Source organism: Nicotiana tabacum, chromosome 15 (genome assembly GCF_000715075.1).
Source record: "Nicotiana tabacum cultivar K326 chromosome 15, ASM71507v2, whole genome shotgun sequence".
In the NCBI taxonomy this organism is placed as follows: domain Eukaryota; kingdom Viridiplantae; phylum Streptophyta; class Magnoliopsida; order Solanales; family Solanaceae; genus Nicotiana; species Nicotiana tabacum.
The window spans coordinates 99,186,420-99,203,086 of record NC_134094.1 but is presented as its reverse complement, the minus strand read 5'-3'; the positions used below and the strand labels follow the sequence as shown (position 1 = coordinate 99,203,086).

The 16,667-nt window shown below is 35.9% G+C and overlaps 2 protein-coding genes across 5 annotated transcripts; both read left to right on the top strand.

Annotated features, from left to right (window-relative positions):
* The first annotated feature begins 1,053 nt into the window (after positions 1–1,053).
* Positions 1,054–3,555, top strand: LOC107802951 (subtilisin-like protease SBT1.9). The gene is given in 1 exon segment (NM_001325725.1): positions 1,054–3,555. A coding segment is annotated over 1 exon segment (2,292 nt). The 5' UTR covers positions 1,054–1,173; the 3' UTR covers positions 3,466–3,555.
* Positions 3,556–6,353: 2,798 nt separating this feature from the next.
* LOC107802950 (ABC transporter B family member 27-like) lies at positions 6,354–14,655 on the top strand. Of its 4 annotated transcripts, XM_016626534.2 has the most exons (18): positions 6,446–6,581; positions 6,683–6,768; positions 8,840–8,911; positions 9,002–9,037; positions 9,133–9,207; positions 9,491–9,615; positions 10,273–10,372; positions 10,547–10,718; positions 10,803–10,921; positions 11,010–11,120; positions 11,215–11,359; positions 11,997–12,129; positions 12,273–12,348; positions 12,643–12,708; positions 12,797–12,904; positions 13,111–13,218; positions 13,316–13,513; positions 13,912–14,655. In XM_016626534.2, exons 2-18 carry the CDS (start codon positions 6,685–6,687, stop codon positions 14,107–14,109), a joined length of 1,926 nt encoding a protein of 641 aa, XP_016482020.1. In that variant the 5' UTR covers positions 6,446–6,581; positions 6,683–6,684; the 3' UTR covers positions 14,110–14,655. The 4 variants fall into 4 exon arrangements, 3 of the variants coding, with proteins under 3 accessions (XP_016482019.1, XP_016482022.1, XP_016482020.1); XR_012699372.1 differs by having other exon boundaries at positions 6,354–6,768; positions 13,344–13,513; positions 13,912–14,051; XM_016626533.2 differs by having other exon boundaries at positions 6,354–6,768.
* Positions 14,656–16,667: the final 2,012 nt, after the last annotated feature.

Here is a 16,667-nt window from a genome sequence, read left to right as displayed (position 1 = left end):
ACAGCTTGAGTTGAAGTCTTCTTAAATATCAGAAACTCAATGTTACTTGTGGAAACTTTTTGCAAGATAAAAGTCTGATTGTACCAAGTGTTTTTTTACCCGTAAAAAGTGACTATGACTTCTATTTAGCCAACACATTGGGTGGTTTCTAATTATAAAAAATTATTAGCATGTATGCAATGTTTCTCATGATTAACGCTCCTATTAAGGCAATGAGAGCCATAATTCCCCGTTCATTCTCTTTTTCTTTTTTCCATTTGCAAGAATCCCGATGTCACTCTCCAAATGTGAAAAGAATCATCAAAGGAAGAATGCGATATAAAAAGGAATAAGACATTGTTAATTTGGCTAAAGGACTGAAGATTGTTTGTCTCAGCTGAATAAAGTAGTTTTAAGCACAGAGTGGTGAAATCAATTTTTAAGTGCTGGAGCTGAGCATGAAATATAAGTGTATATGTCGGACTTAAAAGCATATAATATAAAATATATGTATGTCCACTGTCCGGAGACTTAGATGACAACATTGACAATCCATTTTGGTTGGTCCTCCTCTCCTTTGTCATCTAGATCGTCAGCTTAAGTGTATGTGGACCACTGAATATACTGGGCTGCTACTTTTTATCTATTGATTTAGTAGTCAGTTTTAGTGGCTAAGGCTTTACATATGATGGACACACTCCTGTCTGCATCTTTCATCTTTGGTCCCATGATTGAGGGCAACAAGTTTATTACTACTGATATAGTATTAGTGTTTACACTGTTAGCGTATTTTAACACGTAGTAACAGGTACCATGCCATATTTCCGCTTATTAGGGATGGTTTACCTATAATTATCGTTTAGGTAACTTGATAGTGTAAAATCTTACTCAAATAGTAGACAAATTGTTAACCATTCTGATTAATTATGCTGAATAATTAAAACTTATTACAACTAAAGCAACTATGACATGATAGATGGGGCAATGGCAAAGACAGCTCCTTTAAAGTGAAGCAGAATTGGAATAATTGCAAAGTTTCTTTTAACTTGCCAGTTAAGTATATAGAAAATATGGACAATGGAGAAGTTGGAAGACAGGGAATACTTTTGGCTTCTCATTCCTCTCACTTACCCATATAAGTAAACTAGCTTATGTTCAAGAAATTATTCCTTTTTCCATTCATTGCTAACCAATATGGCCAATTGTATTACCTTATATTTCTTGTTCCTTGCTATCTTACTTACTCTAAATCCATTTATTATGGCTCAGTCAGAAACTTATATCATCCATATGGACTTGTCAGCCATGCCAACAGCTTTCTCTAGCCATCAAAATTGGTACTTGACCACTCTTGCTTCTGTATCAGATAGTTCAAGTCTTGGAACTGCAAGTAATAGAAATTCCCTTTCCTCATCAAAAATAGTTTATGCTTACACTAATGCCATTCATGGTTTTAGTGCAAGTCTTTCTTCTTCTGAGCTAGAAGTTATCAAAAATTCTCCAGGCTATCTTTCTTCAACTAAGGACATGACAGTTAAAAGTGACACGACACACACGTCTCAATTCCTTGGCCTAAATTCCAATTCTGGTGTATGGCCAAAGTCAGACTATGGCAAAGATGTTATAGTTGGATTAGTTGACACAGGGATTTGGCCAGAGAGTAAAAGCTATACTGATAATGGGATGACTGAAGTTCCATCAAGATGGAAAGGAGAATGCGAAAGTGGCACTCAATTTAATTCCTCTTTATGCAACAAGAAACTCATTGGTGCGCGTTACTTCAACAAAGGCCTAATTGCTACCAATCCGAATATTACCATCTTGATGAATTCAGCTCGTGACACAGACGGGCATGGAACTCACACATCTTCTACAGCTGCAGGAAGTCATGTAGAATCTGTATCTTATTTTGGTTATGCCCCTGGTGCTGCTACAGGGATGGCACCAAAGGCTCATGTGGCAATGTACAAGGCTTTGTGGGATGAGGGTACAATGTTATCTGACATTCTGGCTGCAATTGATCAGGCAATTGAGGATGGAGTGGATATATTATCCTTGTCATTAGGCATAGATGGTCGTGCGCTATATGATGATCCGGTAGCTATTGCCACATTTGCAGCAATGGAGAAAGGTATATTTGTTTCCACTTCAGCAGGAAATGAAGGGCCTGACGGTCAGACTTTGCACAACGGAACACCTTGGGTTCTCACTGTTGCTGCTGGCACAGTTGATCGCGAATTTATCGGGACACTAACTCTAGGTAATGGAGTTTCAGTCACTGGTTTATCTCTCTACCCCGGGAATTCAAGTTCAAGCGAAAGTTCCATCGTTTTTCTCAAGACATGCCTAGAGGAGAAGGAACTGGAGAAAAATGCAAACAAAATCGCCATCTGCTATGACACGAATGGATCAATAAGTGACCAACTGTACAATGTAAGAAACTCAAAAGTTGCTGGTGGTGTCTTCATAACAAATTACACAGACTTGGAATTCTACCTCCAAAGCGAATTCCCAGCTGTGTTTTTGAACTTTGAAGATGGTGATAAAGTTTTGGAGTACATCAAGAATAGTCATTCACCTAAAGCAAGACTTGAATTTCAAGTGACACATCTTGGTACTAAACCAGCACCAAAAGTTGCTAGCTATAGCTCAAGGGGACCATCACAAAGCTGCCCCTTTATCCTCAAGCCTGACCTGATGGCTCCTGGAGCCTTAATATTAGCTTCATGGCCTCAAAAATCACCCGCAACTAAAATTAACTCGGGAGAGCTTTTCAGTAACTTCAACATCATATCCGGTACGTCAATGTCATGCCCTCATGCTGCTGGTGTAGCTTCACTTTTGAAAGGAGCACACCCCAAATGGAGCCCTGCTGCCATCCGGTCGGCCATGATGACCACAGCCGACGCATTGGACAACACGCAAAGGCCCATCCGAGACATCGGTCGCAACAATAATGCTGCCAGTCCCCTAGCCATGGGAGCTGGCCATATCAATCCAAATAAGGCACTAGACCCTGGACTTATCTATGACATTACATCACAGGACTATAACAATCTACTCTGTGCTCTAGATTTTACATCTCAACAGATAAAAGCCATTACAAGGTCCTCTGCTTATTCTTGTTCCAACCCATCATTGGACTTAAACTATCCATCATTCATAGGCTATTTCAATTATAACAGCAGTAAGTCAGATCCTAAAAGGATACAAGAATTCCAGAGGACAGTGACTAATGTAGGAGATGGTATGTCTGTTTATACAGCCAAATTGACCTCAATGGATGAATATAAAGTTAGTGTTGCACCTGACAAGTTGGTTTTCAAAGAGAAGTATGAAAAGCAAAGCTACAAGCTAAGGATAGAAGGTCCATTGCTAGTAGATAATTATCTTGTTTATGGTTCTTTGAGCTGGGTGGAAACTAGCGGTAAATATGTAGTAAAAAGTCCCATTGTCGCCACTACCATAGGAGTGGATCCTCTGTGAGGACAGAACTGATTATAAGTCCTGTATTCTGAAAATGTGATACAGTAATGAATAATTGTGAAGTAAAATTAAATATATTTTCTTTTCAGTTAGTAAAAACTAACTTGCTGATTGATGCATAAAAAAATTCAAATGATTACTTTTCTCAATGTCATAATAAAAATGGAATAATTTTGAACTCTTTTCTCAAAGATTATTTTTGAACTCGGAACAGATAAAATTGAATTATTAGGGGGCAATCTTTATCCAAGACAAGACAGCTTGGAAATAATTCACATATCTGTTGTTAAGAAGGAAATGATAAATTAATCATGCATTCTACAAGAAATAATAGAGAACGTCTTTTCATCCTCTACAGAAACTAATCAGACATTAAAGAAGACACTCTTCTATTTTCTGATGATCAAGAACACAGCAATTCAGGTGCGCATCAGGACGGAATGCATGTGTGTTTCAATCACAATAAAACAATACGGATTACAAGACAAGGCTCTTTTTTGTTGTCAAGATATTTGTCACTTCCTAAACTGGTTAATGTTCTCTTACACAAAACTCAAATATAAGGATATATCATATATGGACCATACTGGTTAATGTTCAGTACAACATGTCTTGAACTTATTTTCAGATCCTTCCAAACATGAATAAACAGTGTTTTGGTCTGTGACATGAAAATGTTTAGAATAGGACTGGAGTTCAACCTACAGTTGAACTACTAACTGTCAGTAAAACTTAGGAGGATAGTGTTAAAGAAATATTTATCTCAATGCCTAACAAAGACAAATAGATCCTCATTAAGACTTTTCGTTGTCTGTATACCTCACTAATTTGATCATTTGTTTAATTTCTGTGCATGACGACATTGTATTCTTTTACACTATCTGGTTAAGGTGGCCTACAACATATAAGTAATCAACTACATAACCTAATATCACCAACCAAAATGCCCTGATTATTAAGCCAAATCCTTTGATCATTTCAGCAACTAGAAAATAAGCTTCGTTATTTAAAGTCAGTCACATATAACATATTAGAACAAGTTAAATTACACTTACTGTGTAACTTAATTGAATTGTCTGTAGATTAATCTTAACACATCTCTTAGGAGAATGATAGCGAAGCCCGAAATTCAAACAAGGCGATTCAAAAAAGAAATTTTCTTATGCCAAAGGGATTCAACAAGGTGAAGGGGGTTCACATTGCACCCCAGTTAGGGCGGAGCTACAGTCGACAAAGGGTGACCACCCTTTGTCGAAAAACTATTATACTATGATATATAGGGACGAAGCTACATTCCCTTAAGAATGGTCAATTGACCATCCTTTGTTGAAAAATTACACCGTATATATAGTTAAAATATTAGGTTTTAGAGGTATATAACATATATTGAACACCCTTTATTGGGAAATTTTTTTTTCACTTTGTTCAAGTTTGAACACCCTTGGAGAAATTCCTGGCTTCGCCACTGACCCAGTGCCTCTTCCCCTGGTTGTGGCAACTCTGGAAGACAATTCAAGTAAATAACTGATGATTAATCTTAACACAAAAATTAGGAGAATGACCTTCTGACAAAACTTCAGAAGATAATTAAACTCAATAACAAATCATAATACCCACAGGCACATTTAAATTCTCCTATACTAATTCCACTATTTACAAAAACACTGCAGGAAATAAAAGTTGATTCGGAAGAGCTTATCTTGCACTGTGTGGCTCGTATAAATATTTTTTGATAGGCCACATCTATCAGAGATCGTTTGTTTGCTTTTGGATAATTTGTTTTAATTAGCAGAAGTGTTCAAGTAGTTGACGAATGTGTAATATATGTCATATATAATATATATAATAGTATAATCCGTGAAAAACATTGCACGATTGCGGATATTGGACCCAGTTGATTGCGGCAAGAACCTTGCTAGTTGTACTCCAGTAAAGAAAGAAAAAACGAATATTAGAGAAACACAGACAAAACAACAGGAATAAAAATATGCTAGGAAAAACAAAATTACCCCAAAAAATTCTCTGTCTGAAATTTAGAAATCCGTGTGGCCGCGAATTGGAAGTAGAAAAAGACGCAGCAAGAAGTTAGTGCAATTCCTATAGTATAAGATTTGTCTATGATAATATCACATTAGTTTTAAATATATTCCATTAAAAACCAAGTCCAACAAGATTAATTACATGCAAACAGATACTTAAATATTACTACTCTGTTTATACTGTTTTCTTTTATTTATTTAAAAAGGGAGATTACTTTCCTTGAAAAGATGCGTAGAACTTCGTAGATCTCACTTTCATTCATTTATTGATATTTTGCATTTATTAAGCTTATATATGTCAAAAGTTTTTCTTTATTTTTTGAACTTCGTAGGCTTATGTGTTTAAAATCTTTATTTATTTCTAAAATTTCGTTTTCAATCAATCACTTCACATACAATGAGAGGGAGGGAGTACAAGAATATGTCAACTATAACCGGTAAATTTACATACACCAATATTTAAGTCAACTTAATGAATAAATGACACATTTCTTCACATACACAACTATCACCAAATCATATAGGAGGGTCAAATTGTTTAAAGTTTACATATTTAAAACTATATAAAAAATACTATAAGTCACAATAATAAATAATTCAAAATATCTAAAAGACATAAAATAATTATGGTGAAAGAGAAACTTCTTTTGATTCTCCAAGTAATAACTACATCACATAATCACATAAAGTGAGAAAGAAAGAATAGTTAATTAATACACAGTCTCACCTTAAAACTTTAATTTCGCTTAATTATAATTCATAGTATAGTGTAAATTCCGCATTATGTTTTTACACTCCTATGGTCCTAATCATACTTTTTTGTTCCTTTTTATAGCCGCTTTGCAAATGGTACATTCATAGTACACTCACGTTCTTAAAAGGTGGCGACATTAACCGATAAGTGATGATTAAGTCAGGTCGCAAGTCGCAATGCATCCACTTTTCAATCTTCCATAGACACACACATAAAATGTCCACTTTATTTTTGTGTCTCATGATCTTTGACTTGCTCTTCTCACTTGTTTCTACTTTAGAAGAAGCTTTGAAATTCTGAGTGCCCCTTGTTTGCTTCAAAGTGTAGCGTTCATTCTAAGCCAACTTTCAACCAACCTTTTTCTTTTTCAGTAGAGTGATACAGATTTTCTTGTTTGTAACATTAATTCTATTTTGGAAGGTAGAAATGGGCAAGAAAAAACTTTTAGATTGGACTGCACGATCTATAATGTCTACGGGAAGCGAAAGAGTCTCCCTGTTAAAAAAAGATGTAAGCTTTCTCTTTTTTTGCTTACTGATTAAATAAAACTTATGGAGTAGTAAAACTTAGTATACGTGTAATTTCTTTTTGTGTTTATATATATATATACTATGAGTATATGCTATTGAATCCCTTTACGTAAGGAAAGCTTCTGGAGGTAAAGGTGATGTTGGGTGTGCGAATAAAGTATCACATTAGTAGCTGAAAGATTTGGAACCTACATATAAGGTGTAGAGATATCTCAATGGTGTGAGGCTTTTTGGGAAAAACTGTGCTAGCTTAAAGCGGACAATATCACACCATGTTAAGAGTATCTTTAGGCCATCTTAGGTGACAAAATTTAATTAGGTTCGAATTTGCAAATATAATCTGGTTTACCAGTTGTTCAATATTGCTAAGAAACACAAGTCCAAACAATTTCCTAGTTATAAAAATTTGATTTTTATTTTTACTAATTAACTAACAAATATTATAAAGCAGTAAAATTATCAACTAACAAGGATGAAATTGGAGACAAACCTAACGAGGTCTAGTGTTATGATTTCCCCAATTGTCGGAATCCTTCCCGCTACGCCTTCTATAATTTCGCCTAAGTATTCTCTACCAATCGTGAGTACTTTGATTGTCGTAGCTCTCTCTCGAGCAACTACCACAATTTACTAGCCGTATTCTCTCGAACTACGCTGGCTGACACTAATTCACTGCTCACTACGATCGCACCAAGGTTTCCGTATCTCTAATCCCACCTTTAAACCCTTTGTATCGATCTCTCAACTACGTTAGGAGTGGTGTTGTTCAACAACTACCTAAATGTGTACTCTCTCTCAAGCAATATACACACTATATATGCCCAGTTAATTGAGAGCTCTTCAATTAACAACAATGAAAATATAGTTGAACAAGTAGAGAAAAATCAAAGGCTCAATTATATAAAAACATAACAAGAATTTATCCTACAAAAGATTCTATCAAAACTCTAGATAACAAATTAGCTATTCATAAAAGTATTCAAAACTACAATACTAGAATTCATAACCAATAATGAAAATAGGAAGAAGGAAGTGAAAAACTCATAGAAGAAATCTTTGTCTTGCTCCTAGTGTGTTCTTGCCTCCTTAGATCGAAATCCCATCTCCAAAAACGCCCCCTTTGGTTGAATCTACCCTTAAAACGGCTCCTCCTGTGCCTGGCAGCCTTTTTCTTCTCCAAAATCGTGTCCAACCCTAGAATAACTCGTTTGGGAAGTATTTATATCAATTCCCCGGTCCAAATTCGGGTTTGGGTCTTTTAACTACCGTGGTATAGACCTCGTGAAGCCTGGTTTGTAGCGCGGTCGACCTGGCTATAGACATCGCGAAGCCTGGTTTACAGCGCGGTCGACCAGTCTATAGACCTCGCGAAGCCTGGTCTATAGCGCGGTTAACCTGGCTATAGACCTCGCGAATCCTGGTCTATAGTGCGGTCGACCTGGCTATAGAACTCGCGAAGCCTAGTCTACTTGATACTTTTGGCTCTTTTCTTGCGTTTTTTGTCTACGTTTTGTGCAACTTTCATTCAATGATTCATTCCGATGTTCCTACACATAAAACAACACAATTTAGCGCAATTGTCGCACAATAACTCACTAAACCAACAAAATATAGGGCGAGTAATGTGCTAAAAGTATAGCATTTTGGCCTAACATCAATAGCCGTGTGTTATGTGTTACCTGAAGCATTAAGCACAAAGTTCTGATCTTAATTTTAAGGTATGAGACTTGCTTCCTACATTATGGAATTTTACTGTAGGGTTCAATAGTTCATATGATATTTGGTTCCCCCTTATGTGTTCCCTTTTAATTTAGAAAGGGACTCTTTTTTTAAAGCTTCTGCTACTTTATATATGCTGATAACCTGAGCAGCGCTTAGTAAATAGTTTTCTGTATGGAGAAGGAAATAATGAACTGTACCGAATGCTGAGCTCAGTAAAAATTCTTATATATGTAGATACACAAACATAAAATATACACTTTTTAAGGTTTGAATTGGTCATAAAATGAGTAGAAGTAGTTGCTGACATTTGCTGAGTGCAACACTTTTAGGCTCGGGTGAAGACAAATGAAGAAGGCACTTCTAGTGGTCCTGGGACTGATCTTGAGCATGGAGAAGCAGAGGTGATTGCTTTTTCTGCTGGCTCGTTCGCTTTTTCCCTCATTTAAAGCAGCTCCCTTGTGTAGCTCTTGACTTATTGTGCTTGAATTCAGGCTGCCAATGTTGGATTTTGTAGAGTATTTCTTCTGGTGAGTACTACAAAATTTGAATGTCACGTATTCTGGTTTTCATAAATACTGCTAACAGTGTTTGATTTTTGGGTTCTTTTTCCGCCTAATTTCAGGCAAAGCCAGATGCCGGAAAGCTAATTTTTGCTACAATTGCATTGCTGATAGCATCAACAACAAACCTTCTTATAGTATAGCACTCTCATTCCACTTTTGTTACATTCTCTTAACATGTCGTCGCATTAGAGTTTTGAAAATGCTGAGAGTTTATTTATATTTAGTAATTGAGTTTCACACCTTTTTATTACTGTACCTGGAACTTAAACCAATATTAAGGAGAGATAAGAGATCACATAAAGCATGTTGTTATATCAAGGCCAACAGTAAGAATTCTACTAAAACTCACTTGTGGACATCCGCCCCTTTGCCAGTCTTCTTGGATCTCCTATTGATGCTGTACTTTACCCATTGCAGCCGAAATTTGGTGGCATGGTAATTGACATTGTATCAAGAGACATACAAACCCCTCAACAGCAAGCTGAAGCATTAGAAGCCGTGAAAAACACGATATTGGCTATTATCTTAATAGTTGTTACTGGGTATGGAAATCTCTGCCTTTTTAAATTCTATCATTTAACTTGTCATCTGTCAAGTACCTATTAAAATCCTCGGTTCATGTCTCTGTGAGATTATTACTCTTTCCTTGCTGGATATGAAATCTTGAAGAGGTGATACATTTCCTAGAACCGAACTCCACTATTTTAGACCTGATAGGATTTAGGAAGACCTTCCATCTAAGTTCTAACTCAACCTTCAGATAGTTTTTTGAAGAACTTCGCACAAGTTTAGGCTAGTTTTTTACTGTGTGAAGTTCACTGTTTTTTTCGTTTTAAAAGAGTGAAATATAAAATAAGGCCCTGAGTTTCAACACTGTCAAGAACCTGGATGTGATCTGCCAATGATGAATCCTTATCAATTCCTCATCTCAATGAGACCTACTGATGTTTTGTGGAAGTACCCCCTGAGGCATTAATGTTGTAGGAGACACAAGACATGGAAAAGTGTTTCTGCAAAATATGCAAATTTCAAATATGATGTGTGGTTTGGAAACCCCTAAATAAGAAATATGCCTTGAAGAAATTTTTTGTCGTGAACTTTGATTCTCATTACAAGATAGCTTAACATGGTTGCTGCATTCTGCATACTTTAGCTTGTATTTTTCCAAGTGTTCATGTCTTGAAAAATATTCTTTTCAGCTCTCTGTCCACTGCATTACGGTCATGGTTGTTTTCTTCCGTCAGTGAAAGGGTTGTTGCTCGTCTGAGAAAAAATTTGTTTAGTCACCTTATCCAGCAAGTAAATCCTCTTCTTATCCCTCTTTTCATGATTCTATTTGTTCTTCTAAATGATTACACACAATCTTTGGAAATACTTTTACATGAGTAAGGCCATGGAGACAGCAAAATACCTTGGTTCGGAGTTGAGAAATTGGGAACTTAGTTTCTGCTTGACAAATTATAGTTCTTATAGGAAATAGCCTTCTTTGATGTGACTCGGACGGGGGAACTGTTAAGCAGGCTATCAGAAGACACCCAAATCATTAAAAATGCTGCAACCACCAACCTATCAGAAGCTCTAAGAAACCTAACAACTGCACTCATTGGGATTGGATTCATGTTCTCATCTTCCTGGAAGTTGACATGTGAGTATCTCTATAATCAAGACTCCCCCCACTAACTACCCCTACATACTACTACTCCTCATTAGTGATCTGTCACTTGGTTAGTGCTGTCTCTGGTTGTTGTGCCTATCATTTCCATTGGTGTTCGTAAATTCGGGCGCTATATGAAGGAGCTGTCACATGAAACTCAAGCAGCTGCTGCAGTAGCTGCCTCCATTGCTGAGGTTGGCATTTACTTCGGGTGATTTTACTATCGCATGCCTCTATTTGCCTTTTCGAGACCATGCTTCTCTTAAATTATTAAAAATGTAGGAATCTTTTGGGGCCATCAGAACAGTGAGATCATTTGCAAAAGAAAAATATGCAATATCAGGTTACTCAGAGAAGGTTGATGAGACCCTAAAGCTAGGACTACGACAAGCGGTGAGGATACTCATGAATTGGTTTCTTTCACTTACAAGATTATGGAGGTTAACTTAATTAGCGAGTTTTGTTTGTCACCATGTTTCGGGTACAGAAAGTGGTTGGTCTATTTTCCGGAGGGCTAAGTGCAGGATCAACTTTGTCGGTTATTGTTGTGGTGATTTATGGAGCTTATTTGGCTATAACAGGCTCCATGACTGCAGGGTCTCTTACATCCTTCATTCTTTATAGCCTCACAGGTAAAAAAATGCCATGAGTTTTCCTTTTCTTTTATGTTGGAAATTGAGTTGGCAAAGAGAGGGAATCTTATTATAAATGGGATATCTTTGAAATGGAATCCAGAGAAGCCATTCGATACTTTTCTTTCACCTACAAAAGTAACTAGCTAAATATTTACTTGAGGACAATCCTAGCAGCTACCTTAATAATATTTCAATAGATGGAATGCATAAAAGAAGCTTTATAAAATATCTGTTACTCAGATATTATATCCGGTGCTGAGGATTTCTCCGGATTTTGCTCTATCATATTTTACAGTGAACATAACCACTTGATTAGATGTAGCTTCTGAATATTCTCAGCATTCATTCTCAGAATGACCTTGTTGTCTTGATATAATAAAGCATACACTAGAAAAATTATGTGGCTGTATGTCTACCTATGTTTCTGTGGCATGCATATCCACAATGCTTCCCCGTATGTGTCTTTATCATGTAATGGAAGGTTGAAATTAATCATCAAACCTAGAATGCACATTTCCTGCGTTCAGTAGTCTAATTCTAAATCGAAATGCACGTTCAGTTGCATTTTGATTTATTACAGAAAAGAGAGCGATGTTTGAATTATAAGGCCTCATTCACACTGAATTCCTTGCAGTTGGATCCTCGATATCGTCTCTATCAGGCTTATATACAACAGCGATGAAAGCTGCAGGAGCAAGTAGAAGAGTTTTTCAACTTCTAGACCGTGTCTCAAGCATGCCTACATCAGGAGACAAGTGCCCTATAAGGTTAGTCCATGCTTCTTCACCCACAAACATCCTCCAACAGGGTGCTGGTGGTAAAAAACTCTTATTTTACTGGGGATTACATATTTTGTTAAAACGAAGACCCATAGAGATACTTCTTATTAACATTTTGGCTTTTGGTGCAGTGACCCTGATGGAGACGTTGAACTGGATGATGTATGGTTTGCTTACCCATCTCGCCCAAGTCATATGGTACTCAGGGTAAATTTTTGATCTATAGATATCAGAGACAATTATTTGTCCTATTTCATAATTCGATGCAGCCAAGCATAGTATCTGACCTGATACTCTTAAGTGTTTTCTTTTAAACTTTGAAATGCGCCTAGAGTCTTAATGCTGTCAATATTGACTGTAAAATTAGCTATTCTTGGCATTTGAAGTTATTAAAGCTTGTTGGGGGAATTAAAAATTTACCATTCTTATGCAGATACCAAAAAAAGCACATTTTGTTCTGATGCACAGAGCATCTATGATTTCTTTTCATTGGATTAACAGGGTATATCACTTAAATTGAGACAAGGATCAAAAGTTGCCCTTGTTGGTCCGAGCGGTGGAGGAAAGGTAAACTTCGTATACCAGCACCTACTAATGTGATCTTATGAGGTTTGTGATAAACTTTTATGCTAATGCTCTCATGAATTGGTTGCAGACAACAACTGCTAACTTGATAGAGAGGTTCTATGATCCACTTAAGGGGAATATACTGCTCAATGGGGTTCCTTTGGTGGAAATATCACATGAACATCTACACAAAAAGGTAAAATATGATCCATCATCTATGATTAAGCATCTCCATATCTTTTAGAAGGCTCTCATTTAACAATTCAAATGGTGTTGTGCATACCATATATGAGCTTTCTGTCAAAAGGCTTCACTGTTTCAACAATATTACTACTAACTAACCATTTGAAGTGTTCTCCAAATTTCTAAAATATCCAAATCCTAACTTTTACGTTAATTTAGATTAGTATAGTGAGCCAGGAACCTGTTCTTTTCAACTGTTCAATACAAGAGAACATTGCATATGGGTTTGATGGCAAAGCAAGCAGTGCTGACATAGAAAATGTGGCGGTAAATTCAATCTGTGTCCCAAGATTCAAGACTTTTTACATTTTCACTCTCCTTTTTACCCAAAAACGTAATTCTTTGTCAAATATGAATGGTGCAGAAAATGGCTAATGCTCATGACTTTGTAGAATCCTTTCCGGATAAATATCAAACTGTTGTCGGAGAGCGTGGACTAAGGTTATCAGGAGGGCAGAAGCAGAGAATTGCAATTGCCAGGGCCCTGTTGATGGACCCTAGAGTTCTACTTCTTGATGAAGCCACTAGTGCTCTAGATGCTGAGAGCGAATACCTTGTACAAGTATGAACTTTCGACCTTATATATGCTCATATTTCCATATTATATCCCTCCGTTTCAATATATGGAGTCTTACTTTCCTTTTTACTCTATTTACAAAAGAGTGACATTTTTCTATATTTAGTAAGTTTCTAGTCATGCCTTCCCATTTTTCCGTTGATGACACTCCATTATAGGAACGACATGGCATACTTAAGACTACAGAATTTAAAAGGTTTTTTTGGTATGTTATAAATTCCTTAGTTTAACACCACAAGATACATAAGTCTTCCTTACCTTCTTAAAACTTTGTGCTCAGTCAAACTAAGCCAGAGGGAATAAGCTTCCAAGTATGCTGGTTGATTTTCTTACTTTCCACTTTATAGAAAATCTCTGTTAATTTGATGTGTCAATGCTAATAGGATGCTATGGATTCTCTTATGAGAGGCAGGACAGTGCTTGTAATAGCACATAGGCTTTCTACTGTGAAAAGTGCAGACATAGTAGCAGTTGTTTCTGATGGTCAGATTGTGGAAAGTGGAAGCCATGACCAGCTTCTGGTCATGGATGGAATTTACACTGCTCTTGTTCGGCGCCAATTACAAGCACCAACAAGCTGAAGTTTACTTCGCCTCGTTAGTAGAACTACAATAGGGATCAGAGAAAACACAACATATGAATAAATCGTGCACACGTCTGGCAAATTCAAGATCTACAGGCTATTTGGATTGTGTGTTCATGTCGTTTTGCCTATAAGAGTATACCTTAAAATTGTTGGGATGAGTATACATCTAAACATATAAAATCAGTTACCCTTTTATTCGTTTCTCATTTGAGAGATCATTGAATGTGATATATACTGTTGTAACTAATAGTTAGCAGTAATAGCTAATTAAGGCGAAGCTTGAGAATAGTTAAGCTGGCCAATGCTGAAGAAACACACATGACAATAGAAGAAGGAAGAAAGAGTAAATTTTGGAAGCTCAATTTTTGGAAAGAGACGACATTTTCACCCTATACTTCTGATCAGCGTTTGAGATCGACTATTAATTCCCTTCTCGTAGCCATGATAACATTTTGACTCTAGAAGATAAGCGATCAAGAGCCTTTATAATGTAAAAGTACTTTACACACTTATTTAAAAGTCAATTACATATAATTGTTCATAATGTTACACCTTTTTTCCCGGTGGGGATTGTGGATATGAATTTTTTCCAGTTAAAGTAACATTATTTGAAAATGATTGATTTTATTAACTTAGGAGTCGCTACTTAGAATTATTCGATTTTGGTGTTCCAAGTAACCACTTATTTAATTTCTAATCAAAGAAAGTTTTGACTCCAATTATAGTGTGCAAATACATAAGACCGGGTAAGGAATTATGTTAACTGGGGAGAAGGTGCAAGGCACTATCCGAATTCTCCGGTTTTAGCATGATCACTTAACAATTTACAAGTAGCTTAATTAATTTGAATATTGTATGTTTTAAGGATTTTATGCATGTTTGCTTTTAAAACTGCTTTTATTTGCTTATTTAAGGAATTATGAAATTTATCTTGAAGAAGTCACACTAATGTACCCTTGTTATGTTTGTGTCAAAAATCATGCCACACAGACGTACCCATGATTAATGACACTTTATTATTATTTGAAGTTAATTGGTTAAGTCGCGTAAACGCACGTTTGAATTTGGATTTATGTGTCATAGTTATGACATGCTAACTGTACCCATAACCACAATAATTAAATTATATTTAATTGTACATAAAAAAACATGCTAGCGATGTTTATAATTATTCTTCCTAAACTTTGGGAGTAAGGCATAAGTCATTGAGTAGTTGTAGAATGAGGGTAATGTTTTAACTTCATAAAACATCAAGGATATATCTAAGAGGGTGTTTGGCTAAACTTATAAGCGAGTCAAATTGGCTTATAAGCACCTTTTGGCTTATCTGCGCGTTTGGTAAATACCCAAAGTGCTTATAAGTCAAGTGCTTATAAGTTAAAATCAATCATAAGTCATAAGTTGGTCACTCCCAACTTATGGCTTTTCAACTTATAAGCACTTTTAGTTTGACCAAGATTTTTACTAGTTTATCCTTAATAATATTTTTTAATTCACAAAATATTTTTCCCAAAATAAATTTTCTAACTTTCTTTTCATTCCATATTCAATGTTCATCCTTTTCTTTACAAAGAATCTTTTTAATTTATAATCTTTTCTAACGTTTTTAAGGATATTTTGTCATTTTAACAAAAGAACAACTTATCAGTACTTTTCTACCAAACACATTAATTACTTATTATCAGTTTCAGCACACATCCAAACACGTAAATGCTTATTTAAAAAATCAGTTTCAGCACCTAAAATACTTTTCAGCATTTCAAGCTTATCAACAACTATTTACAATCATCTCATCCAAACGGGGTCTAAGTGATTTAAGTTTGCTTATATACTAGTGTCTTGCTACTTTAAGATTTTTGTGAGGCATGAAAACTAGTGGAAGTTGTTGTGAAAAAGTGTATGAGATTTAAACTAGTCATTACACTTATGATTGTTTATAACTTTATAGCTTAATAATCTGTTAGCTTATGGATGCTTGTTCTTAGCAATAAAAAAAATAAAAACAGTTGATTTTTTACACATTAACGTAAAATCCCCGAATCTGCCTATGAGGATCCTATCCTTTATATAGTACATGTCCTTATAATAAAGTTTGTGACAACCACCATCAAGGGTAGTGGTGTAATAGATAAGGTTCCTCCACCTTTATAAAAGTTCTCGAGTTTGAGCTTTAGAAATAGAAAAAAATCATAGTCGTGAACTCTTCTCTATTAATAGGTCTTACACGTGGCGTGAATCCAAATTAGTTGGTGCTGGAGATATATTAAGAGTTCATAGAGACAATATGATTATGGCCTTCTCACAAAGTTTAGGGCGTGGTACTAGTAATATGGCAGAAGCTAAGGTTGCTTTGTTAGGTCTGTAATGATGCCACTCAAATGGATATGATAGAATTATGCTTGAATGTGACTCCAAATTGGTTATCGATGTGTTGAGCAATACTTTGAAACCACCCTGGCATATCGACGGTATCATAAAAGAGGCACAACATCTCATACAAACTCACAATATTATTATCAGGCATTGCTACAGAGAATCTAATAATGTGTGGCA